The 26,867-nt window shown below is 36.8% G+C and overlaps 2 protein-coding genes across 2 annotated transcripts; one reads left to right on the forward strand and one right to left on the reverse strand.

Annotated features, from left to right (window-relative positions):
- Positions 1-3,302: 3,302 nt before the first annotated feature.
- LOC132139688 (ATP-binding cassette sub-family G member 4-like) lies at positions 3,303-22,387 on the reverse strand. The gene is made up of 15 exons (XM_059548235.1): positions 21,723-22,387; positions 18,654-18,891; positions 10,998-11,115; positions 10,753-10,885; positions 10,435-10,485; positions 10,166-10,311; positions 9,912-10,035; positions 9,679-9,793; positions 8,449-8,594; positions 8,259-8,357; positions 8,004-8,172; positions 7,687-7,787; positions 7,294-7,452; positions 6,067-6,185; positions 3,303-5,975 (listed from the first exon to the last, which is right to left on the reverse strand). The coding sequence occupies exons 2-15, from the start codon at positions 18,880-18,882 to the stop codon at positions 5,750-5,752; spliced, it is 1,935 nt and encodes a 644-aa protein (XP_059404218.1). The 5' UTR covers positions 18,883-18,891; positions 21,723-22,387; the 3' UTR covers positions 3,303-5,749.
- A 2,011-nt stretch (positions 22,388-24,398) lies between these two features.
- tcnba (transcobalamin beta a) lies at positions 24,399-25,900 on the forward strand. Its single transcript, XM_059542665.1, has 4 exons — positions 24,399-24,624; positions 24,850-24,991; positions 25,337-25,470; positions 25,664-25,900. The coding sequence occupies exons 1-4, from the start codon at positions 24,546-24,548 to the stop codon at positions 25,732-25,734; spliced, it is 426 nt and encodes a 141-aa protein (XP_059398648.1). The 5' UTR covers positions 24,399-24,545; the 3' UTR covers positions 25,735-25,900.
- The last annotated feature ends 967 nt before the right edge of the window (positions 25,901-26,867 follow it).

The raw sequence follows: 26,867 nt of genomic DNA on the forward strand, positions 1-26,867 counted from the left end.
TGACAGTATTTCAGATCGTACACTCAGATGAATCCATAAGGTGAGGCATGTCTGTCCATGTGCACATTTATCACAGCACAAAGCACAAAGTCAAAAGCTACAATCTGTGTGGATGTGTGTCTGTGTAGGTATACGGGTCATGAAAACATTCCATGGCATCCCGTAGCACTGCAATTATAGTTGTGAGGGATGATAAAATGTTGTAAATCTCGCAGCAAGGCCAAACACACCTCAAATTCCAGGATCAAAAACACAAATTCCTATAACTGAGTCAAGATCAATCATTTTGCCTTAAAGATTACATTTAACCTTGGGATTTCATAAACAAACCTTGACTCAGAAAATGTGGCTATAGCTTATCTGCTCTGACTTCCCTTTATACTGTAGATTGGTCATCCATAGTGAGAACGTAATGTTTGTCAGGCAAAAATATTTATAAATAAAAACTATCTTATAAATACAAAGAAATTATACCATAGAGACTGGTTGTATTTTGTCCTCAAGCAATGATAAATGAACAGAACCCATGGCCTTGAGTTCACACAAACACTCAACCTCTGACGGAGTGACCATGATTTACTATCAGCCTAATAGTCAAAACATTGTATTTTCCCTTCAAAATAAAATCTAATAAAATATATCCATTTAGGATTATACATGAACAATCAGGTACACTATAGAATTGTGTGTTTTTTTTTTTTTTTTTGCATAAATTCCACTCAAACTATCCTCAAGCCTTTTTTTTCTCCTACATTTTTAGAATTAAAGATTTAACAATGAGCATCAGTCTGCAGATTTAATTAAAATAAATGGATGAAAAAAGCATAGTACAGTACTTCAAAACAGTGAGGAAAAGCAAAAAGCTGAGTTGTTTCTTTGTTTAGCAGAGTCGGTGGAAGATTGAGCTCAGGAACACATTAAGCTGATATACATCTCTCATGTGTTCTTTGTCCTGCTTCACTTTTAATGATTATTCTGATTGTGTGCTCACATAATGGGCATTTTGTTCCTGACCCCTGCATGTAAAACCCACACACAGTCATTCTCTCTGTAAATCTCACACCTGCACTGGCAGTGAACACAACAACAACTCTCACAAAACTTTACTGTATGTTTCTATTGCAAGGACTAATCACTGACTTTTGCAATTGCTTAAGAACAAAAAATTGTATATACATTTTTGTCTTAGTAATATAAAACACAGGAGATGGAAGGCATATGAGGGGAAGGAAGATGAAAGGTAGGTCGAAGAAATACTCAATAGTTATCCTGAGCTGTCAATATTTCACCTCTCTGAAGGACACAGTGCTAACCTGCTAATTGCAAATGTGCCATGAAAAGAAAGGCTCAGCTAGGATTAAAGTTTTTTTTATGTTTTTTTATGTTTTTTTATGAGTGTAATCAGGACAATTAGAAGAATTTTGAAACTAGTGTAATCTGAGATGGGCTAAAGGACATTCTGAGACCAACAATTATGCAAAGAATGATACTAAAAGCTGCTGTTTTTAAAGACTTTAATGCTAATTTGAGAGCTCATGTGTAAAAATCCAGCTGTCAGTCACTGATTCCAAAAAGTGAGCATAGTAAAAAGTATGTCATTACAGTCAGGAGCATGGATTATTGTAGAAAATAATGAGAGCATACACTTTCAACAATTGTTAAAGAATTAATTTAACCAAAGTCAAGGGCCAAGTGCCCAAATCACCATAATAGTGACTTCAAATAGACCTTACGAAAGAAATAAAGCCAAAATGGTTTATGATAATTGAACACTGTAATGATGTTTTTGGAGTTGTTTAAACATGCTCTGGTGACATCATTGATTTCATTTGCAGTTTATTTCATCTAAGGCTGTGGCTGTGAGTCAGTTGAAGCTGTGCTGTCAGCTCTTCTTTAAACAATCTTTAACAGTCAGAAGCAGAGCATGCTGAGAACTAGAAATCTGCTGTATACATATGTGTACATGTGTGTGTACATGCATTCACATGGGAACATTTATGTGCAATATATATGCACAGTAAAGGATACAACGTTATGAACATTACATGCATTGCTATTTTTGTCTCAATTTCTAAACATTTTTATATGTATCAATATGTATCAATATATAACCATACATGGTCAATGCATATATTGCAGTATATTGAAAAAATATAAGCACTATTACCTATATTTGTAAAAGGTATTGTGTAATATATTGCAGTATATTACCATATATTTTCGTTTTGTAAGGGAAACTAATACAATTCAGAGGTCCTGATGGTAATAGCAGCAGTACCAAGTATTTAGATAACACTTATGCTACCATATTGTTTACTTCAATGTTTTATCCGTAGAGGTTTTGATTCATAACGACAAATATTTAAAAAGTGTAATTTACACTCTAAATATTCAGTGAAATTCAATGTATTCTGTCATCATTTACTCACTCTGTTGTTCCAAACTTGTATGCATTTTTCAGAATGCTAATAACCTAGGTATGCTAATAACCTTTTTTTTTTTTTTGGTCAAAAATATAATGGAAGTGCCAATCAAAACTGTTTTGTTACCAGCATTCTTCAAAATATATTCTATTGTGTTCCACAGAATAAAGAAAGTCATGCAAGTTTGGAACTACACAAGGGTGAATAAATGATGGCAGAATTTTAATTTTTGGGTGGACAATAAGCAGGTTGTCTCAAATTAAACTAACTGCATGGTTAGCAATTCAAATTTAATAAAATCATATTTTCTAAAAAAAAAAAAAAAAAAAAAAATCCATAAAGTAATTACAGAGTATTTTAAATAAGTATAGCCTGGACTACTACAGAGACAGAAATAATTAGGTGTAGGTAATATATAAATGCATTTATTATAATCATTTGAACATGGTTTAGCACACATAACTTGCATTTTTGATGAGGCAAACATAATAATTATGCAGCTAAACTGGGAAGCAAACCGCAGTAACTCTTGCTCTCTGCACATCTGTTGTGCAAGCCAAAACCTTGTAGAATGTTTTCATACATAAACAGAATTAACAAAAGGTTTTTTTTTTTCACTATCTCGCAAATTGATTCACACTTTACCTGCTTATCTTTTTTTATTTTGTAATCTGAGAGAGAACCATCAAATGCTTTTTATTTAAGGCATGCATGCTGCGTAACAAACAATGAATGTGATTTTGCTTAAAGACAAATTAACATGATTAAATATGAGTGTGTGAAATATGATCTCATCCGGGTGACTCTCAAAATCTTCCAGCTAAGACTCCACATACAGAAAACCATATTGAAACATACTAATGACACAGACACGCAAAATGATTTGTATACAATATAGATTTGACAGACAAATACCGGAAATATATCGAATATTCAAGGATTAGATAGGAAATATCACTCACTAGGCACAGAACAATAATACTATTGCTATTAGAAACAGGTATTACCCAACTCTCTACACTAGATGTCTGTGTACCATTAGAAGACAGATTCTTGATGGTAAACATTTCCTTATTCTAAAACTCTCAGATGACTCAAAGGGAAATAGAATATAGAACACTCTTTGTCTAAGCAGCTGCTGACTGGTTTGCATCAAGCAATACTGAATACTGGATTGTTGACTGTTAAGCAGCTAATAGCTTCATTGATCCCTTGCTCTATAGCAGCTCTTCTGAAAATGGAGCTTGTGCTCCGAAAACATCCACAACCAAGAGCTGACCTAGTTTTTTTCCTTGGTATACCATATGGCAAAAAATAAATACATAAAACTTCTTTAAAGCTGTGCACAAAATATTGGTGGACAGATTGTTCTAGAAAAAGAACAATCATACCTTACAGTACTGCGTGTTAAAACTAAATGCTACTGACTTTTTTGAAGGCCAACTTCCTGTCTCAAAGCCTTTATATCACATTTTTACTACTCACAATGCTCACTGTAAACTTGCCCAATTCTAAAACAAAAAAAAGATGTTCTAAAATGAACCCACTGCAGATTATTCAATCATTTTGGGAGTATTTTTTGGATTACAACACATGTGCAACATAAATTCCTCAGTCACAGCATCTTGTGTTTTGATTTCAAATTTGTCATGCATTTTCCGGTCACAACACTGCCTTTTCCAGATTTGCATGTCATATTTACGGATATAAAAATAAAATTAATTACAAACCAATATCCAGAAAAGTTCTAATAAAACCGCATCAACAAAAGTGCATACATGTATTTACAATCTTGCTTAAAGCATAACACATATACTTTTCTTTGTGTATATACTCAGATTATTAGTAGCCTTCATTATATTAGGACATAACACATAGCATGACTCAAAAAGATTTCCAGTTAGTTGTGAAGATGTTTGCATTGCATTGCAGTATTAAATAGCCTGGCTGCTAGAGGGGAGAAGCAGATAGGAGGAAATGTGCATACAGATGCAAACCATCCCGAAAAGCACACCACACCACTGAAGAGGGCATAAAGTGTTCATCCAGCATCTCTCTCCAGGTATATGATTGTTTCACTTGCAACTAACCACAGATGTCCTGACATCCCAGATTAAGTGTCCAGGGAACAGTCGCAAAAGAAGTAGAAAGGAACAGGCCAGTGACTCCTATTTAGAAAGTAATGGATGTTTGCATGAGATGTTCAATAGGATTAGGATTGCAAATGAGTTTCTAACATTTGATATGTGTTGTTTTTGGCTAAACGCAGTCAATTCAGTGGTGCTTTGTTATTAGCCGATTCACATTGAGTTCTACATATTTTGGTCACTGTTTTTGTACTGTACAAGTTCAAGATTTGATCCCTCCTGATGAAAGAAAGAGAGCAAAAGCCCACAAACTATTGTCTGTTTCTCTCTCAGGATACCACAAAGGCAGTTGTCAGAGAATTAAAGGTAGCAGGACAGATGTATACTGCCAAAATGCCAAAATGTTTGTCAAGCAAGGTATTCCAGTTGCCCCTCTGAGAAAAAAAGGTAGGCAGTTCACATCAAGGGCACTTGCTGCAGCATTCCTCAAACGGTTAGATTTAGGTTGACGTTGATGCTTTGCCCAGAATTGCCTTGAGCGATCATAAAAGTCTTAATATTCAGCAGGTTGCAGAAGATACTATTCTCCTTGGACTCTGTGTATTGTGGGAAGACAAAAAATGGAATTGAAGATACGCTGGTTGGACGATTCATTCTTATAATCTGTAATATACTGAATGCCTCACACACAGTTCTCGCTTCTGCTGCTTGCATGTCCTAAAGTGCCCCAAGCATGCAGTGCACTCTCCTCCGAAACACATTTTGATGACATTCTCAACATTCTTCAGTCTGAACGAAATACATTAACAGTGAGACAACAGTGTGATGATAATTCAGTATGACATCAACAGACTCGCATGTTGCCTGTTGGCCAATCCACATGCTGTTGGGAGCTGTTATTGGATTGTCATTGTAAATATTGTAAAAACAGTCCTGTCAGTAGACTCATGCTTCAACGTTTAGTCAAGGGTAAAATGCATTTACACTGTTACTGCATGGAATACATTCAAAATTGAAAACTAAATAAATCAAACAATTTATATTTTTTACTATTCTATACTTTGAGATTCAAAAATATTTTTCAAGTAACAAAAACTGAGGATAAATGCTGCACTGCCAAACAATGACTCCGTAATCAATGTGCATTGGTTTCTGTCTCCATTGCAAATAGATTATGTGCATTTATGAGAGTTTATGTGTATGTGAAATTAAATGTATGTCTGATGATGAGTTTTGGCCCTAACGTTCTGACTTGACTTTATAACGTAGAACTAGGTAAGTGGCAAGTCTCAGAACAAAGAAGAAGACCCCCAGAACTATGAAGTCCACGTAGAGTTTAGCATCCTCCACATCCAGCAACTGCAGCACCTCCACTGGTTTCTGGAACTTGCACACCACACCGGGACACTCCAGCTCTGAGCGGTTCATGCCATAGATTGAGAGGATCACGCCCTCAAAACCATACCTGCAGAGGAAGACACCAGTGTGTGAGTGTGAGTTTTCTGTGTGCGATGATTGCCTGTTTAGGACTGTCAGTGTTATGGTTCTTGACCCACCTGACATATGACAGATAGGAGCTCCACTGAAGGTATTTAGGGATAGTGTCAAAGTTGACAAAGAAGCCCGAGAACAGAAGCACTGGGATGGCAGAGACTGGACCTACAAATGTGGCAACCTGAAATTATGTAAAAAGAGAGAGAGAGAGAGAGAGAGAGAGAGAGAGAGAGAGAGAGAGAGAGAGAGAGAGAGAGAAAAAAAATTGTGTGTTTAAGCAGGGGAATTCAAACTAGGGGCTGTGGGTCATTTGATGGAATTTTAAAAATATATATCTTTTTTAAGTCTAAGTTAAAGGGATAGTTGTAACACGTAAAAATGAATTAATTACTCACCCTCATGTTGTTCCAAATCCGTAAGACTTTCTTTCATCTTCAGAATACAAAATAAGATATTTTTTATAAAATCCAAGAGCTTTTTGACCCTGCATAGAAAGCAACTCAACTGACTGAAAAATAATGTAATTTGTGTTCTGAAGATGAACGAAAGTATTACGGGTTTGAGACGACATGAGGGTGAGTAATTAATGACAGAATTTACATTTTCTGGGTGAACTAAACCTTTAAAATATTAAATGAATGTGCTTAATGCAGAATTTCAAACATTTTAACAAACACACACACACACACACACACACAATCAAACTAAATATTACTTTTTTATTGTGTGTTGCATGTACAAGTACATTTTCATTTTTGTACAATTACTATATACAGGGTACAGCATATTAAACTATACATATTTTATATACATACCTATTTTTTGCTTTGGCACATGACTCGAACATGAAGTTTAAATGACTATACATTATTAAAATTACATAGAGAATGTATATGCTATCCAATACGCTTTCTTTTTTTATTAATCATTTTATTCAGAATAGATGCTTTAATGTGACAGTAATGACTTTTACATTGATACAAAATATTTCAGTTTCAAATAAATGCTGTTCTTTTGAATTTTCTACTCATCAGAGAATTCTGACCAAATGTATTACAGTTTCCCCAAAAATATTAAGCAGCACAACTGTTTTCAACATTGATAATAATAATCCACATATGATGTCTTAATTATCATGTTACAATTTAGACTGGAGTAGAGTAAAAATGTAACTTTGCCATTACAGGAATAAATTGCATTTAAAAAATATTTGACATGTCTTATTTTAAATTGTAATAATACTTCTAAATATTGCTGTTTTACAGTATTTTTGTTTGAAGTCCTCCTACCTGTAGTGAGGTGGATGCAGCTCCAATGAGAAGCCCCAGGGACTGAGCCACTAGGGCAGTGCAGGTGGACAGGGCCATAAAGAGCAGATATCTGCCCGCCTCTGGTGGCTGCTCTGTCATCCAGTACACTATACTGCAGTACATTATTGGGCAAATTATCTGGAAAAAAGAGAGGAGCACTCATATTCTGACATTTGGATTCTACCTGGGGCACATGGAATGATTTGAAAAGTGGGACAGATACAGCAAATCATTAGTTGATATGTCCTCTGTACATTTAGAAATGCTCGTCCCCTAACATGCCAACCTTGCAAGTCCTTCCAATCAGATAGAACAGTGGCTCCTTCCTTAGATTTAACATTATAACATGTAAAGACAAAGAAACAGAAGTACCTGGAATGGAATGTCAGCCATGGTCTTGGCCAGGTAATATGCCTTTAGACTGTACCAGTAATTAAGATGCTCCCTTATAAACACAGGCATCTCCAATGGAACTGCAAGGGAAATACATCACTGCATCAGTGCCTAATTCAATCAGCTCCACTGATTCTGTAAAGACCATAACTCTCAATCAAGCCAATATGGGTGCTTCTAATCCATCACAAACCAAAAAAGATTTAGTAATCACTCATGTCAAATCTATTTTCCATGCTCATAAAGAATCAAGCACGCACAACCAAACACACACACACACACAGAGAATGCCTTACATGTCAGGACGGTGGGCATGAGTGCAGCAAACATGAGAAACAGCATGGAGAAAAACAGGAAGCCAGTGTTGTTGAACACTTTGCTGGCATCATTCCCAATGTTTAGGTACAGCAGACCAATCAGCACACCAATACACAGGTGTGACATCACTCTCAGGTGTGTTAATACCTGAACACAGACATTGTTTTGTCATTGCATTTCTTTAGCCTTTAATATATTAGGCACCGCCAATCACAATAGATGGCAATTCTTACCATGTCCCTGCATATAGTGATGAAGGTTCTTTTGAAGAGGATGCAGAACTGTGTGAGGGTACTGGTGGCAAAAGTGTGTTTCTCAATGTAGCCTGAATCCTGTATGAATACACATACAAATTGAGGTGTGTGGGTCAGAGACTGGTAAACAGACAGATTTTGTGTGTGAGAGTAAGTGTCCATTACTCACGTTGTAACACTGGGAGGGACAGGATGTGGTGCCGTCGTTCTTGTCAATGGAGTTCTTCTTTCCCTCATCTGAGCACAGGCCTCCCTGAACCGCCTCGAAAAGAACAGGGTTCAGATCACCGTACTCTCCTGAGGCAACCTCAATTACTGCCAGCAGAGAGACAGCAGAACTCATACACATGCTGAATGACTGATTAATAAACAAGAGGAGCCAAAGAGAATTATGACATCTTTGAAAGCACTCTATCGTATAACAACGATTACTAAAAATATTTTCAACTAATAATAATAACTAATAATAATTTCAAAAATACATTTACAAATGTACAATTACAAAAGTTTGGGTCATTATGATTTATTCATATTTTCGAAAGAATACTCTTATGCCTATCAAGGCTGCATTTATGCAGTCAATATTATTACAATTTAAAATCACAATGTTTATTTTTATTTTAATATATTTATTAGATGGCAATAAGAATTTTCAGCAGTAATCACTCCAGTCTTTAGTGTCACATGATCCTTCAGAAATCATACTAATATGACTAATAAACATTTATTATTATCAATGTTGAAAACATCTTTGTCGCTTAATATTTCTGTGGAAACAATTACATTAAAATAGACTTTTTGTAACAACGTCTTTACTATTATTTTTCATCAATTACCTGTGACCTTGCTAAAAAAAACGACTAATTCCTCAAAATTCATTCATTATTCCACATTTATATATGTTATGTTATGTTATGTTATGTTATGTTATGTTATGTTATGTTATGTTATGTTATGTTATGTTATGTTATGTTATGTTATGTTATGTTGCAGATATGTGGGAATGATCTGTCCTATGTAGAATAATACCATAACCTAGATATGAATGGATTATTTATGTCAAGTGAGAGTACATATTAAATGAGTGTATTTATTTAGTTAAATTTTTAAGAAACAAAATTTAAAATGTTAATATGTCTCCCTGACAAACTAAAGCAAACAAATGAGGCAAAAAAAACAAGCTAATATAGAACATACAAACTGCTACATTAGTGCTTAGTTTAAAGCAAAAATAGAAAGCATACATAAAGATTTATTTCTAGCTGCATATCTATTTCTATCTATCACTTTTCTTTCTCCCTCTCTCTCTCATACACACACACACACACACACACACACACACACGCACGCACGCACGCACGTGCGTGCACACACACAAACAAATACACAGTAGACCTACTAAAGTCTGCAGGATTGTGGTACGTGGGGCAGTGAAGTCCAAGGTTTTTCAGGTAAGGGATAAGGTGTGGGACTGTTCCCTTATATATACACTGACCTTGACTCAGGATATAAAGCTACAAAGAAGAACAAACTGAGTATTAAACAAGAACATGAACACATCAACATCCTCACACACTTATAAATCAAAACATATTTTCACAGAACAATATAATTTTAGAATACAGCAATTACTTTGTCAAACATTTCAAACAGTTTAGCACTGGGCTGGTGGATGGTACAGATGATGGTTCTGCCTCCCTGAGCCAGAGATTTCATCAAGGACACTACCTGGAAACAGGACGCGCTGTCTAGACCACTAACATACAGAAACAAACACAAATGCCCGTTTGGGGATATTAAATGGAAATGTTCCGTAAAGGAGAAATATTACCACAAACAATCAAACGAATTAGGAATAAGGCTGAATGTAATACAGCTTTGGGCACCTAGTGGGTTCATCAAAAAACATGACAGGTGGGTTGTTGACCAGCTCCAGAGCAATGGCCAACCGCTTACACTGGCCACCCGACAGAGAAATGGTGCGAGTGTGAGCGCACTCCTGCAGTCCTAATGCTGTGAGGATCTCATTCACCTGTCACACATTATATCATAATTTAGATTTTTTTTTTTATTATAAACACAATGATAATTTATAACTTCCTAACATAACACAGATGATCTGAAAATACAGTAAAGTGATACCACAAAAACTTACCAGTTCTTTTTTCACTTCCATGTTTTCATTAAGTTTAAGGTTAGCTGAAACCTAAACAAAAAAGAAAGATTACATTAAATAAGGGATAATGTACCATCTACTTTTTCTGTCATTCACAGAAAAAAAATCACCCTGATGGGGATTATGTTGTGATAATTACCAAATAATTGTATATAAATTATTGAAGCCGAAATTATTGTATCAATTGAGAGAGCTTAGTGATCATTATGCAAAAGTTTGTCCACAGATGGCAGCAACTGACCAATCAGAATGACATATGATACAAAAATTCTTATGCACACACACACACACACACACCATCATTGCCTCTCGTGTTGACAGGTTTGGCAGTAGCATGTCATCTTGCATTATGTAACATGACATTTTTCTGAAGGTGCGGAGGTCACGGGGTCGCCCGTTTACCAGGATCTGACCTTTCATGCCTGTCTCTCTGCAGAAAGAAAGGATAAGGGACAGAAGTTTATAAAAAAGAAAGGCTAGAAAGTGATAAACAGGAAAAGAATTCTGGAATATTTCTTCTCCATGCATACATGCACTTTTACCTGTAACCAGCAAGAATGTTCATGAGAGTGGACTTGCCGGCCCCTGAGGGTCCCATGATTCCGATGAGTTCACGACAGCAGAATTTTCCAGACAGACACTTCAGAAGGGCCTTAAATCCTGCACACAGCATTTTGGGCACATCATTTTCAATACAGTTAGAGTTACTAGCTGCCAAATTAAATTCATGACAGAGAAAGTTGGCATCAAACAAATACAGACTTGATAAAACACAGCAGTATAATAGTATACATATGATAATATTTGATAGAACTCCAGTGAAGTACTTTGTACTCAAAATACTTTATGTTATTAACTCTCAAGACAAGTAATGTCCAATGAAATTATTTAAACAACAGAATACAAGTTACGATTTGACCCATCATCCAACTGTGATAATTATAACCATTTTCATTTGAAAAAAAAGAACAAAATCAGTCATTTAAACACATTATGTGACAAAAATAACAATGAACAATGCAATAACTTGCATCAATAACCAGATACACCACAGACTAGTAAAAATCTCAAATAGAATTTAAATGGTTACACTTCATTTTAAGGACCAGTTCTCACTATTAGCTAGCTTCTTATTAGCATGCATATTACTAGCATACTGGCCATTTCTTAGTAAGTATATGTGACGAGTGAGGTGGGGCCGAGAGATGTGGGAACAGAGTGAGGCCGGTGGAGTGATTGGAGATGAGCAATTCATTCAGCTTCAATTTTATGTAGTAGGAAGTTATTTATTGAATATTTAGCAGAACTCCCTACCCCCACAGGGTTACAGTAGTGTCCAGACTCCCTTGAGACCACAGATGCCCACATGAAGATCCCTGGTTTATGTTATGTGTGTTGTCTTCCCCATTTATCTGTGTTGCTTTATATTTCAGTCACAGCTTTGAGTCATTGGTGAAGTACTATGATTGCCTCCCTCTCTCTCTCTCTCTCTCTCTCTCTCTCTCTCTCTCTCTCTCTCTCTCACACACACACACACTCCCTGCATTTCTCTGTCCTTCTCTACTTTTACATCTCGGAAAAAAATTATGCAAGGTAAGTGACAGAATTGAGAAAGAGAAAAAGAAAGTGAGTGACAGGGGCAACACCACACATCGCCCTATAATTTCCTGTACGCTTCTCTGCAAACCAATGATCTGTGGCATCCATGAGTATTAAATGCTGATAACTCATCCACAGATGATATGCCCTGCATCCTGTAACTAATAATTCATCTTTAGATTTTGCTACATGCTGACGATGTGTAACCTGACCATCAATCTGATCATGCATTCATCCTCTTCTCCATCTATAGCATGAGTTAAAAACAAGCAGCACTGCTTGAGATCTTTTACATGGGCCTGCACTATAGTATGAACTGAACTGCAGGGATCAGCCTGAGAGTGCTCTTGGAAAGCTTAAACACATTTAATCAATATGCATCCATGCAGTTTGTGGTTATGTGCTGATAAGGAAGAAGGCAGTCATCAATCTGCTAGCAATATTATCTTGTGTTAGAAATGTACAGTCCTACACATTGTTAGGAGGGTTTCTGAAAGTAAATACTAGCAAAAAAATCAGTATTTATTATTATTTACAAAATTTCCTAATTAAAAAAAGTAAGTTGCTATGAAGCCCCACACATGACAGGCAGAAAAATACATATCGTCAGTGCTTTAAGTGGGTACTCAGTACCGCCGCTTCCAAATATAGCTCTTGAGCGTACCGCCACCTCTCCGTGCGCTCAGAACGTGCTTTTAGAGTACTGGTACGCTCATTTGGACATCTGTTTTAATAGAGGTTTTAATCTTTTGCCTGCGCTGCCGCTTTTCAGAGTGCCCTTCACAATGCAAGCTTCCTAATTTGTCCCAACAAGAGCAGAGACTACATTACCCATACACCCTTGAGTTTTTCAAGTGAAAAGCGCATGCGTCGCTTTTGCCGCTGTCAGTAACAACTCAACGTGGCCGGAGAGGATGTGTGAAACGCGCATACTAAGCTCGGTAAAAAAAATACACTCAAATACACTGAGTACTAAAACAACACGATCAGAATCAGATGACTCGCTGGCTGACACTACTCGCTGTAGGTTCAAGCTAATAAAGTAATGCAGTAGCTCTTTCAGGAAGGGTGACCAGACGTCCCGAAAAATTCGGGACAGTCCTGAAATCTAAACTGTTGTCCCGAATCCCGAATCTGGCCCTAATTGTCACGAAAATTATACTAAAGCAAAATCTTGAGTAGTTATTGTCAGATCAACATTAAAAACTGTCTGCGGAGGTTGAGTCGTCCTGCAACCAGCCCCCGCCGGCTGCTCATTGGCTGCAGCATCTTTTTTCTAAGTTCTAAAAAAATACCGTAGGCAGCTAGGCACGAATTTAGATATTTATTTATCTAATTAATCAATATGCACAAAGACAATACAACCTCTTTGTCCCCTTTGTGTTTTAAAGCTTGATGAAGAGAGCGCAAGTTGCTGCAGCTGCGAGGAGGACAGTGATGCACGCGTACAGGAGTGATTGACAGTTCGCGGCACTGTGTACAAAAAATAAGTTTAAGCTCATTAGCGTTAGCGTTACAGAAAGGTCTGATTTACGCACTGTTACAACAGTCTTTTTTTTTTTTGTTTTTTTTACAATGACATTTGAGTTCATGATTTTAATGTTGTTGTTTCTTGTGGAAGACTAAAGAGAAATGATAGACGGTTGTTCTTTGAATAAAAATGTGTTTAGTTAAGGTTTGAAATTCATTATCTTTTATTATAGGCTACGAAGTCTAATATCATAAGCCCCCCATCCCGTCACCCAAGACCGCAGACACCCCCCTTACCCCCGCCCTCCCGAATTTAAGCCAATCTCATCTGGTCACCCTATTCTAAGGGTATTTTTTCAAAATCCTTTTGCATATTTAATTTATGTTCAGTAGCTCTTTCTAGCTCAAGCAAATCCACAAACTAATAAAGGATTTATTATTTTTTATAAGGTCGTCTGTTGACTGCTGTATATAAAACCCCTTCAATACAGTTGTCGTTACCTCAGGGGATGACGGGAGTCATCAAAAGAAAAACTATATATAAAGGCTATAATAGAGTACCGGCACCTCTTTTGGGCCAATTAAAGCACTGCATATCGTGACCACAGATTAATAATATAATTTTAGGTAAATCTTGGCCACACTGTAAAAAAAATCTGTAAAATATACGGTAAAAAACGGCAGCTGTGGTTGCTAGAATTATACCGTTAAAAATATGGTAACATCGTTTAAGGTTTAACGGTTTTTACTTTACATTTACAGTTTTAATACCATCATTTAACTGATATAATATTAATATACCAACTTACTGAAGTACTGAAATCTGTTTTGTACCTACCTTTGTAATACACTAGTAACCACCAAAAGCAGGTGGTAATGAGAAATTCATGTGAAGAAACAAAGCCCATCACAATCAGCTTTTAAATAATAAGATATATAGAAGGTGCACAGTGTCATCACAAGCACTAAACACCATCATGGTGAGACTCATTAAACTGAAATATGCAGCAAACATTAATTTAACAACCCTATATGTAACATACCACCCTAATAAACATAACAGATAAGAAAAAAAAATAAGAAGAAACTTAGTTATTTCAAAGAAAAAAACATCAAATCCAAACAAAATCTGAAATGCAACTCAGAGAATTCTGGGGACAGGAAATTACTGTTAACCATTTAACAGGTTTGTACTGGAGCATTTTCCAAGTTTTTTACCGTTAAAATTACAGTCATTTTTTACAGTGCATGTTGTTATTTTTCTGATGTTTAAATTTAGTTGATTCTTTGTTAAACTGATTAATCTAAAATGAGGGAACAAATTAGTTACAAGAGGGCAACAATTGACCTAAAACAAGGAAATATATGAATTTGTGGGAATTAATTATTGATTTGTGGCCAAGATATCTTGTTTTTTGCCCAAATGGTCACCCCGCCTATGCTGTTAAGTGTGAGTATGAAGTGACAGAATGAGACAATTGTCAGTATAACATAAAAATGCATGACAAAACTTTTATGAATAATTTGCTCGTATTTGCAAACTGATGTTGTTAATGAATAACTGTTGCATTGGTGTACAAACCGCAGGCTATAATAAGAGTGTTAATAACTGAAACACTGAATCAACTGTACAGTGATGGAATTCTCCTGTACAAATTACACCCTCAAGCAAGAGTACAAAATCCCATATTCTGCATTAGAACTATCAAGTAAACAGTTTGAAGGTGTAATATGTGTAAAATGATTGTGTTTAATTCAAACTGGATAAAATATCTGGTTCAGTACAAAAGTGCCTTTGGGTTAATTAGGTGCTATTAAAGTACAGAGATAGTCTCTCTGAAGATCCACGAGAACCATGTTCAAAAGCATAACAGTCACAGAGCAGATTATTAAAAGCCCTGTGCATTACCCATAACTCTAACTTTACCACTGGGCTTATTGCAAATGCACTGGTATTGTATAACATCTGTGGAAGCCATCTATGCTAATTCCCACAGATCAAGGCAACCATCCAAAATGCAGAATGTTTATGACTCAAAGCATTTCAAGAAGCAGCGAGAGAGGAGGAACAGAACAAAGAAAAATAAATTTCAGGAAGATAGAAAATATTAAATATGACAGGTGAACAAGCGTCCAGAGGGAAAGAAAAAAATGTAGAGAGAGAGGCCAGAGGTAATACTGAAAAGTGAAAACAACAGAGACGGATCAATAATGACGAGAGGAAAAAAAAAAAGAGCAGAGGAGCAGTATGACATCAAAAAGAGGAAGGTTAAATGGCAGGAAGGCCACAAACAGCTTGTATTCATCCATCAAAAATGAAACCATCAGCCTGCATACATAACTATTAATCTATCTTCTCTGCCTGCACTCACATACATTATCATTCAGAGCTTGGGGAAGTACTTATAGAGGAACAACACATCCTTCACAATTAAATCTCCCACATGTGTACATGTTATATGGACTGCACAGCAATGAAATAGTGAGGAATACAGGATAAACCTGGATCACCATGTAAAAGCAAGCAAATACATTTGCCTTTGCGGTATTTTAAAATGATCAATGCTAATACATAAACTACACATGAAAGAGCTTTTTTCTCAACAGATGGAACACCAGAGGGACTGTATAATGAAGTATGAGATAATAATGAAAGAATGGCATAGTAATGTATGTGGTGCTAACTCAGGAACAGCATTATGAGGTACACCATTTGAACATAAGAACATATATAAGTCTCAGGAGTGGCTTGCTAAAAGTGTCATAGAGATCACTACTGTATGATTCACCCTCTTCCATTTACTAATGTCTGCAACCGTGAGACCTTATGATACATCTGTCGTGTATGTGTGCTTGGTTTGTGCCGTGTGTGTGTGTGTGTGTGTGTGTGTGAACAAGTAGCAATTTGTGGGTGGAGCTCAGCATGCTGGAGGACAATAAACTATAGAAGCTGGTGTGCATGCAGTAACCATCATTCACCAGCATACAGAACTGCACCAGCTTCTTCATGCTGCTTTCTAGATAAAATACATGGAGCAGAGAGAAAGAGAGAAAGACAGGAGAAGGCAAAGACATTATGAGATTTCTCTGGTCCCATGAGCTACTAAAATAGAAAAAAAAAACAGTTACATAAACCCAAAATACACCCAAAGCTCCCTAAGAGCATTTAAGCACAAATAACTTCTCCTGCAATCATACATTGCTCCTCAACTTGTCCTTAGCTATATGTTAAAATTCTGCATAGTTCTCCATGTACTGTAGCTTCCCAAGATGTGTCAACTGAGCACTCGTTTGACATTAATGGATATATTACTGCTGATAGCCAGTTCTAGCTCTTATCTTATCTATCACTTAGCAAAAAACACCATGTACTGTCAGGGTTCTCCCCTGATTGTTCTATCTGTCTTGTCTTTGTTTAATGTGTTTTGTTTAACGTTGTGTTCTATGTCTTTGTGTTTGCCATGTGCTCCTCTCATCCAGCCTCCTTGTTTCCAGTTACCAGACCCCCTTGTTTAGTCTTTGTTTGTCTGAGTGTTGTCACCTGTTCCTCATGTTCACCATTTCCTTTATATTGTGCTTTCTTTCCCTCATGTTTTGCCAGTTTGTTATACATTATGTTGCTGTGTTCTTCCTTGTGGCTTTTAGACTGCAATTCTAGTCTTGTTTTGTACTTTCCCTGTGTGTCCTTCATGTAGTTCCGTTTTCTTCTCTAATGTTCTTTGCTTTATTTTTAGTTAGAGACCATGAGTGTTTAGGCTCTTATGCTAAGTGTCCCTGTCAGACCTTCACTGCTATCCACCGATCTCGCTCTGCCCTGCCATTACTGCTCACTGGTCTACTGTCATCTTGGGCTGGACTCAGCAGTCACTCTCTCAGCCTGCCTGTTATTGAGCCTCATCCCTGCTTATTGTTTGGACTCATTATCCATTATCACTCATTTTGTGTTTGAGTGTGAGTTAGCATTTGTGTGTGGACTGATTTCATCCCGTGCAGGTTTAGCTAGACTAGGCAGGAGACAGCTGAGTAGCGTGCTGTCTGGGGATGTGAATTATTTACTTTATCTTAAGACTGCTGAGAACAGCACTGTACAGTGCAGGACACAGGATGGTGTGTGTGAGGGGCTAATAGTATTATGCCTGTGTATATGTGTACTTGTGCATACATATGTGTGTTTGTGTGTTGTGAGTTTGGAGTGTTAAGAGATTAGGTATAGCTATCCCATCAGTATAGCAAAATAAACCTTGGCAGGGTCATAATGACACTAATGGGACTACTACTAACCAAACAAAAAAAAAAAGGAGGATATGAAATATTAATCTGAGTTAAAATGATTTTATAACCTTACCTGTACATTATGTAAAAGCGTACTCTTAGAAATCAATCCACAAACTAGCAACAAGAAAAACACTGCAACAATATTACAATAAAATTATGTTTTATGTTATATTTATTAACTTTTTATGACTTTATTGGGATAGGACAGTAGAGAGCTGAGAGGAAAGTGGTGGGTTGAGAGAGGGGAATCAGAGTTGGGCTGCTGCGAGCACAGTTGGTCTGTATGTCGGCACACTAACTAATTGGTGCCAATTAACTACAATAAAATTCTTAAAAGGCCAGTTTGCAACAGTTGAGATATAACTGAGATGCAAATTGGCACAAAATCAACGGTGTGAAAGTAGCACAGTTTTATTACCCGGATGCCATGGACGAATGAGAGCAGCAATCGACAATTCAAATTTGAGTATCTCAGAGACCCATGTGGTATATTTAATTTATTAACAGTATCTTGATTTCTTACATTATGAATGTTTAGTCACAGACAACCACATAAATAAGTTGCTGTCAGTGAAGTGTTTATGTTTGATTTGTTGCACCATTTAAGTTCCTGTTTTTGGTAGTTTATCATGCAGTAAATCACTGGATCACCTTTGTACCCATAGGCAGTAAAAGGAAAATAATTGCTAATGTATTGATTTCTGACACAACAGAAATATCACAGGTACATTTTATAAACTACTACCACATGGAAAAAACATCTTTAATCACTTATTTTCAGTTATGCTTCCAAATTTAAGTTTCATCCTACTGTAATAACCACATAAGCTTCATCATGAGGATTCATGTATTACCTCGCCTCCTCCAACAGGGGCCCTCACGGATGGTGTAGGAGATCTCTGTAAACTCCAAGTCCACTGCTGAACGCCGAGGCAGGTGAGAAAACCTCTGTGCCTCTGTGATATGGTTCTCCACCTTCTTCAGGTGGGTCAGCATGGCAGCATCTGGAGGGGCGCTACCTGCACGCTTGGTCTCCTCCATGGGAATGGAAACAGACCCCGGCTCTAAGGACTTTGCAGCCATACTAAGAGCCTAGGAAATGTTGGGGGATGCAAAAATAGTTATAATGTGTAATAATGGAACATTTGTACAGAAGCATAGGAATACTTAATCGCAAATACTACTATCTTCAATTAAATCTACCTCAATGCAATTAGTTCACACATACACACACACTTGCAAGGGAGAATATGTCTTTGATAAGTGGTGTGTAATTTCATGCTCCTGTTTGAATCAGTGATACATATGTGAGGTTGTGGTAGAGCTCAGAGAAAAGGAGGAACAGAAAGGTAACAAAATCATTCTGCCTTTTGAAAAGAAACTCATGGTAGTCATCATTTTGTATGAACATTGATTCATTCTAACCATATTACATTCTGTTTTAATTAGGTTTTTGAGTTAGGTCAGGTGATTGGCATTAGGACACTAACTATAGGGGCCTAATGGTTGGAGAGTCAGACTTTTAACCCAAAGGATGTTGATTTGAGCCTCAGTACCAGCAGGGATTGTAGGTGGGGGGTGGGGGGCGTGAACAGTGCTTTCTTCCACCTTCAATACCACGACTAAAGTGGGACCCTTGAGGAAGGCACCGAACCCCCAACTGCTCCATGTGTGAGTTCACAGTGTGTGTTCCCTACTTACTGCTGTGTATGTGCACTTTGATGGGATTCTTAGTACAAATTCTTAGTATGGGACACCAAACGTCACATCACTTTTAGTTTAAACTATATTACCCCCAGACCATCTAGAAAGATAAAATCAGTGAGAAAGGGAGCATCTGCTCAGAGTTATGCATTTGGAGACAGTTTCAGTTAGTAGAGTAATTACCCTTGTAGCCTATGGAATTTGATGCCAGCATTTGAAGCTTTGATGGAAACCTTTTTTGCACTTTTGCGGGGGAAGCTTTCAACAAACACGCTGACAAGAATACAGCTGATCAATGGATCGAGCATCTCTTTTATTAGTATTTTTGTAGCTTTTGATAGAAATGCAGAGATTTCCTGAATCTGTGCTATGTTTTATTAATATTTATTTAATCTAATATGATTTCTATAGAATTATGCTCTAATTTTAATGAAAGCTCTGGCAGATTTCGTTGGATTCTCACATTTTCCTGCTGGATGTGGAAGGCTGAGGTTGTAATTCCAGAACTGTTGTGAGGAGTAAAGATCCGATTACAGCCTGACAACAGTAGCCTATAGTGCTGATTCACATTTTCTTTCTGAGTACCACAGAATATGAAAAATGCCACACACACACAGTGTACACAAATATAGTGCATGCTAAAATATAGTGAATAATACAGAAAAAAACAGGGGTTAAAGCAAGTAAAATATTGTTTGAATACAGAAGGCAATTACAGATCAAACATACACTCTTAAATATAACAGATCCGGAGAACCTTTCTGTGAACAATTCTTAAAAGAACCTGTTTTTCTTAGTGTAAAGAACAATTTAATAGTCTAAAGAACCTTTTTGCATTACAGAAAGTTTATACGGATGTTTAAGGTTCTTAAGGATGTTTAAGGAACCAGATGCCAATAAAGAATCTTTATTTTTAAGAGTGTAACTCATTAGTCAACAGTGTACAGACTTTTTAAATGTAGTCATGTCAGCATTTAATTAAAAATCACCACTCAGATTCAATGACACTGACACAGAAAAACACTGCACTGAGCTACAGAGGTACAAACAGTACTGACAGCAATGCAAATGTGGAATCTAAACGAGTTATTGTATTTCACGTCAATGAGAATGCACTTAGGCTGCAGAAGCATCTAAACCAGTTCCGGGTGCTGTGCTTGATAGAACCCTGCCTCTCTAAAGAACCAGTGTTTTCACTGTTGCCAGCTAGCAATTTATATGATTAAAGTGCTTGTATGTCAGTATGGTATATTCCATTAAGAAGTGCTCAGTTTGTTGTCCATTATGACTCAAGGCACAAGACCAGGGACTGGTGAATCTGAAAAAGCTACATTTCAAATGATACATTTCACTGTGATTGATGGACCTGCACTTGATCCTCAATGTCCCCATTTATGTTCAAGTGACTCATCTTCAAGAGAGATGTCCTGAAAATGTTATTTAAAAATTATTTCAATTGGATCTATCCCTAAGCTAGACTGCTGAACTTAACTGGTTTAAGATGGTCTCTGGCCAAACTGCCCAAGTGCCCAAAACACCTCTTAAACTGGACAATAGTATGACCAGGTTGAGAGATATACATTTCTATAAAGTGAGAACTACAGTGAGGCATATTACTGATTATGTCACTTATATAGCTCTGTTGGCCATAGTTAATAAAATACTGCCTAGTCTTTTTTGATCAGTCATAGAAAGGCTGTGTTTTTGAGCACTGTATTTCAATCCAGTTTCTGAAAGACCTCAGAATTACACATTTATGTATTGGAGCCTCCATTATTGAACTGATGATAACAGTCAGCTGTTAAATGAGAAGAAAAAATTATATATATATATATATACAAAATGTGCAGTGTTGAGGTTTGAGAAACACGAAAACCCTTTAAAACCCAGTCTGGCTATATGATCTGTCAGAGAAAGGTCATCATCTCCCTACTCCACTTCCCAGAACAGATATAAGACAGAATACACAATGAGCAATTATAGTAACAATATTTTCATATATAAAGGAATGTAAATGAGACAAAAGCTAAAAAGAAACCTTTCACATTCATTAAACGTGCGCTCCACCTAGATATTTTATGGTGAACTGAGTCAGTGTTTAGAATAATACGCATCACATGCCCTGTCAATGACATCACACACATGCAAACCACAGTCTAGTGTGTTTATACTGGAGAGCTTCAATAAGTGTTGCACCCAAACTCAGAATAGATACCTACTTTTTTACGCGTTGAGTTGATCAAACGTCTCCCTGGCAGCGTGTTTCCTTATTAAAATGTCCAATTCATTCCTTTGAGCTCAAGAGCATCATATGTACACACAGGCTTCAGCAACAGGAGCGGCCCCGCTCTATAGTCCAGATGAGAAAAAAGATGCTCCGTTATACGCCCGATCCAGCTCACCAGTGACGGAGAGGATGCTATCCTCCTTCAGAAAGCCGCTACACGTCACATTCATATCGTTCCTTGAAAATATATCGTGACAATTCTTATCCAAAACAAACATAACAATTATGAATAATTAAACAGATGCAGTATCCGTGTTAAACCGGGAGTTTCATTTCGGACAGCTGACAGAAGGGCAAACCGTGACTCGATCATTGCGCATTCACAGTCATCCAGTATGCGTATGGATGAAGCTGTGTGGAGAAGAGTTGTGCTCGTCCTGCGCGGTCCTCCGGATGCTGCGCCGCAGTGTGATATAGAGCGCAGTGGACAGAGGAGCCCTGGCACGCCTGGCGGTGTGTGGCACTGGGCGTAACTGCTCTCGTCCGGAATAAGCCCGTGTTACTGGAGGACGATCAAAGTAGCAGTGATTTATTTGTTACTTACGTTATGATACTTTGTTTGTGTTTGAGGGGTAGCATTTTAAAAATAACAGCAAAATTCTGGGTAAATGTATGGTTAAATCTGGCAGCTAGTGCTAGAAATGTACCGAGAAAGAAAATACAATGATGATGTTAGGCGACATTTCGGTATAATTTGCGCTGATAACTGTATGAGTAGCCTATATAGGCTAATATTACGAAAATATTAAAATCTCGAACTACTTGTAGCCTACAAAGAGCAGAGCAGATCTATGTTACCACACAAAAGGCACAAAATAATGACATAAACAATAAATAACATGTTGAAAAATTCAACATAAAACACTTAGGGCGGGGGTTGGTTGGGTTGGTAACCAATTTTGTTTAATTAATTTCTTTAATGACATTTTTTTGCAGTGCGGAAGTCCATGCAATTTATTCATCACAGTGCTGCTACAGTTCTTCGTCCTCTTGTTTTATTTTTTCATTTGTTCATCTAAGGCTAAAAATGTGTTGTTTATTTGTGATGGCAAACGCACAAGCCACGGTTTACTGCTTTTGTGTGGTGGATTACATTACAGACTCCGACCTAGTGCCATCTTATGATAACTACACAGATGGGGATCTCAACTTATCCCATGATCTAAGAGAAAAGTCAACCAGGATCAATTGTATCTTTATAGCCTGCTCTGAGATCTCCATATGTCCAATAGATATCATAAGATTTTTTCGTGCACATTAAATAGAAAAACTTTGTTTTTGTCACCAAAACGTTATAGCCTACTAGTCTGCTTTCGCGATCTACAGCAACGGAGCTGCGTTCTTATTTTTGGGGACAGGAGGATGAAAACGTATGTTATTTCTATTTTTAGAACTCCTTGTCTGTGAGATTGCTTTGGGGAGTGGGGGGGTTTGGGATGATGGAGACGAAAATCTTAAACAAAGGGAAATTACAACCTAACCAGCACCGTGGGAGAATTGAGCGCACGGTCTCTTTAAAGGCGGCACCTGCGCATCGGCTGCTGCTGCTGGTGCTGATGCTGCAGTGCTCGGGTTATTCTCGGTGAAACCAACGGGGTAACTCGCGTTCAAACGACGCCCTACATCATCCATGACGAGTACACATGCTGTTGCTGTTATGATACGCTCAATATCATATTCAATATTTCTACTTCATGCAGGCTAATCTTATGTTGGGGATAGATTTGGAAATAATGCTTACCTTTCAGCATGTGTGATTGCTTTGAAGAATCTTTCCAATGATTTTTTTGCAGAAAGGGGAAGTACAGCTTCATGTGGATGAGACAGACAGATAGCCCACACATTGAAAGTTGTTTACTTCTAACAACATTCTTACAATATTTTACAGCAAAAAATACATTTATTGTCCTGCTAAATTAAATATAACATGGGAAGGTAAATTAAGATATACATATAAACAGACAGAGATAGATAGACAGACAGACAGACAGACAGACAGACAGACAGATAGACAGATAGATAGACAGACAGATAGACAGACAGACAGACAGACAGATAGATAGACAGACAGACAGACAGACAGATAGACAGATAGACAGATAGATAGATAGATAGATAGATAGATAGATAGATAGATAGATAGATTCATTACACACAGACTGATATATTTCAAATGTTTATATTATAAAACGTAATGAACTAATTTGTGCATGTTATGAAATTATTAAATAAAATAATTACATAAAGAGAATAACTGCTCAGAGATTTTCTGAGCATCTCACAAGATCCTTTAAGATGCACATCACTGGAGATGAAGAAATTGTGGTCAGGTTATTTTGTGATGGTTAATAATTAATGTTTATTAATGAAAAGTACACTAACTTTTAAGAGGTAAGAGAGGTCAGTGGTAAATGATAACATAACCACATAATCCTCACCCTCTACAGCATATTTGACATGTCATATTTTACAACATACAAGACAAAATATGGTCACTGGGACCTTGCCAAATAATTACTTCTCCACTTTCAATGTTATCAGTTTGTATTCAATATTTCTCAGAAACAAGCATCAGTTAATCCATGGCAAAATCCTTTAGCAGACCACACCTTTCTAAGGTAAGAGATAAGGCCTCTCCATAAAACTAATAATTTATGATCTAGAAATTGGTATGCAAAAAAAAAAAAAAAAAAGCAGAATATAAATAGAGTGTGTGGTGTGAGAGACATTCAGACACACTGGTCAGACTGATAGAATGGCTCTGGCAGCAATTAGTCTTCTGTGCTTTGCAGCTTTGCTGCCTTTCCCAGGACTGGGACTGCCTGCAGGATCAGGTGAGGACTGAGTTTAATTACTTGCAGGTCTAGATATGAAAAAGTATTATTTTTATTATGTTAGCTTTTATGAAGACACTACTATCCACAGAAACCGAGTAAAGACCAAAAAGTGAATTCATCACGGATTACCTCAATATTTGTTATTAAATTTATTAATGCTCCAAATTACTACAGCATGTATTTGAACTAAATAATGCTGTCCTCTCGCTCTCTCTCTCATAGGCAAGCTGGAACAGGTACCCGTTAGAGTAACTGTCATTAATGAATTAACTAATGAGCAGATATCCTACTCCACAACTGTGCTTGAGGAAGGGCTGATGTTTGGTGCCTTAAATCAACTGCAGGACACCAATGACGGTTTCAAGTACTCCACAAATTTTACTGAATTTACTGCTTTAGTTCACTTCACATGCAGTTATGTGATTGTAGTATAGAAGAGTATACCTGATTAACTTTGGTTGAGATTAAATAACTTGTGATGACTGACGTACTTGATCAAAAGCATTTGTAATGTAATAACTAAATAAGGTTATGGGAAAATGGGGTTTATCTGTGATAAGTCTGAGATGCTTTTCCAGGCATACCTGACTCAACTGTTGTTTTTTCAATTTATTATAAAGGGTAAGGGTTAAAAAAAATTTTGAAAGCAGAATGTGAACTGATTTTGGAGCCAATTCTGATTAACTCTTTATTTGTGTTACAACAACAGATTCACATACACTATTCATAAAACCTCTGGCATATATCTGGAGAGTGTGAACGGATTGGCTGGATCTGATAAGGACCAGACACACTGGGAGCTTCTGTCTGAGAGAGCAGGAGTTATAACCCGACTGGGAGTGGGTACGTAAATGAAGATAATTATATAACATTACTTTATTGTTGTGGTGCAAGAAAGGAAATTTGGCTTAATCTTGATTTACTTTATAACACAAAATAATAATTAAATCTAAATAGTTTTCAAATGTGCAAAAAACAAATAGCTTCCTCTTAAATATAGATTATTTATACTCTGGAATGCCTCAATGTTTTGCAGGAATTGGCTGCTATCAACCCCAGAGAGATGACAATATGATCCTGAGGTTCACCACTTGGGCCAAACAATAGATTAAAAAAAAATCCACATTGTTTCAGTCATGGGATCAACACAAAATTGAACTGAATTAATAAACTCATAATATGAAACTGAAAAGCCTCCCTGGTCTTTTAACAACTATTACTAACTAACTGAAGTTAAACAAATAGTATAGAGTTGGTACGGAAAAGAATGTGTATTTTGTTGAATCAGCTTTTGCTTTAATTACAGCCTTTAGTCTGTTGGGATACGTCTCTGTCTCTACTAACTTTGCACATCTAGACTTTGCAATATTTGCCAACTCTTATTTGCAGAAGAACTGCTTAAGTTCAGTTGAATTTAATGGTGATTATTTGTGGACTGCAGTCTTCAAGTCATTCCACAGATCTTCAATGGGGTTTAAGTTTCATTCATCTTTTTCTCCTTCAACCACTGCGTGATCAGTTTTGCTGTGTGCTTTGGGCAGGTCCTGCCCAGGCTCTGTTGGTGCCCTAGGTGAGAATTTAGATTACTGCAACCCCTCCCATCCCCCCTTAGCAAAACATAAATGGTGATAAGGATTAACATAAGTAGTAAATAAATTGTGATAATAAATTTTGTTGGTATTTATTGAGTGAATCTGATAAAATAGCCTATTGAAGAGACCAGACATGAGCTACTTCCACAACTATGCCTACCGTTACAAGTACTTATTACAACAGAGAAATATGAGCAATATGAAATGCCTAAAATAGTCCAACAAACAACAAAATAAAGGCTACATTTTGTAATGTATTTGTAGATGTTAGCCAGCTTGCTAGCTAGTTAGTATAATTAGCATGCCCATACCTTTTGTGCATACAGTGGAAAACTTGAACTTATTTCATTTTATGAATGCTAGATAGTTCTAGCCATGGTCTTTTTCAAAAGACATTTAGACACTTGTTGCTGAATTAAAAGTAAGCAGTAGGCTAATGTAACAAATTAAAACAGCATTACAGAAGCTTATTGTAAAGAAAATAAATTAAAATTAAATAAGCAGTTAACTCGAGCTAAAATGTTCCACAGTGTCAGTGTTGCAGTTAAGATGTTCTAAAAAGGCTATTTTAAAATACTAAACATCACGTGCTAATACACAGTCGTTAACTTGTGATTTTTACCTCTATATTGATATTTTTTTCTGCTT

This window comes from Carassius carassius, chromosome 4 (assembly GCF_963082965.1).
Source record: "Carassius carassius chromosome 4, fCarCar2.1, whole genome shotgun sequence".
NCBI classification, from domain to species: domain Eukaryota; kingdom Metazoa; phylum Chordata; class Actinopteri; order Cypriniformes; family Cyprinidae; genus Carassius; species Carassius carassius.

Excerpts from the sequence above, each read along its gene's own strand:
- tcnba (XM_059542665.1), top strand. The coding sequence starts at position 24,546 with ATGGCTCTGGCAGCAATTAGTCTTCTGTGCTTTGCAGCTTTGCTGCCT. Across the intron at positions 24,625-24,849 it reads GGGACTGCCTGCAGGATCAG|GCAAGCTGGAACAGGTACCC; the intron begins GTGAGGACTGAG and ends TCTCTCTCATAG. Across the intron at positions 25,471-25,663 it reads TATAACCCGACTGGGAGTGG|GAATTGGCTGCTATCAACCC; the intron begins GTACGTAAATGA and ends AATGTTTTGCAG.
- LOC132139688 (XM_059548235.1), bottom strand. The coding sequence starts at position 18,882 with ATGGCTGCAAAGTCCTTAGAGCCGGGGTCTGTTTCCATTCCCATGGAG. Across the intron at positions 11,116-18,653 it reads CCCCTGTTGGAGGAGGCGAG|GATTTAAGGCCCTTCTGAAG; the intron begins GTAATACATGAA and ends TGCTGTGTGCAG. Across the intron at positions 7,453-7,686 it reads TGGCTGACATTCCATTCCAG|ATAATTTGCCCAATAATGTA; the intron begins GTACTTCTGTTT and ends TCTTTTTTCCAG.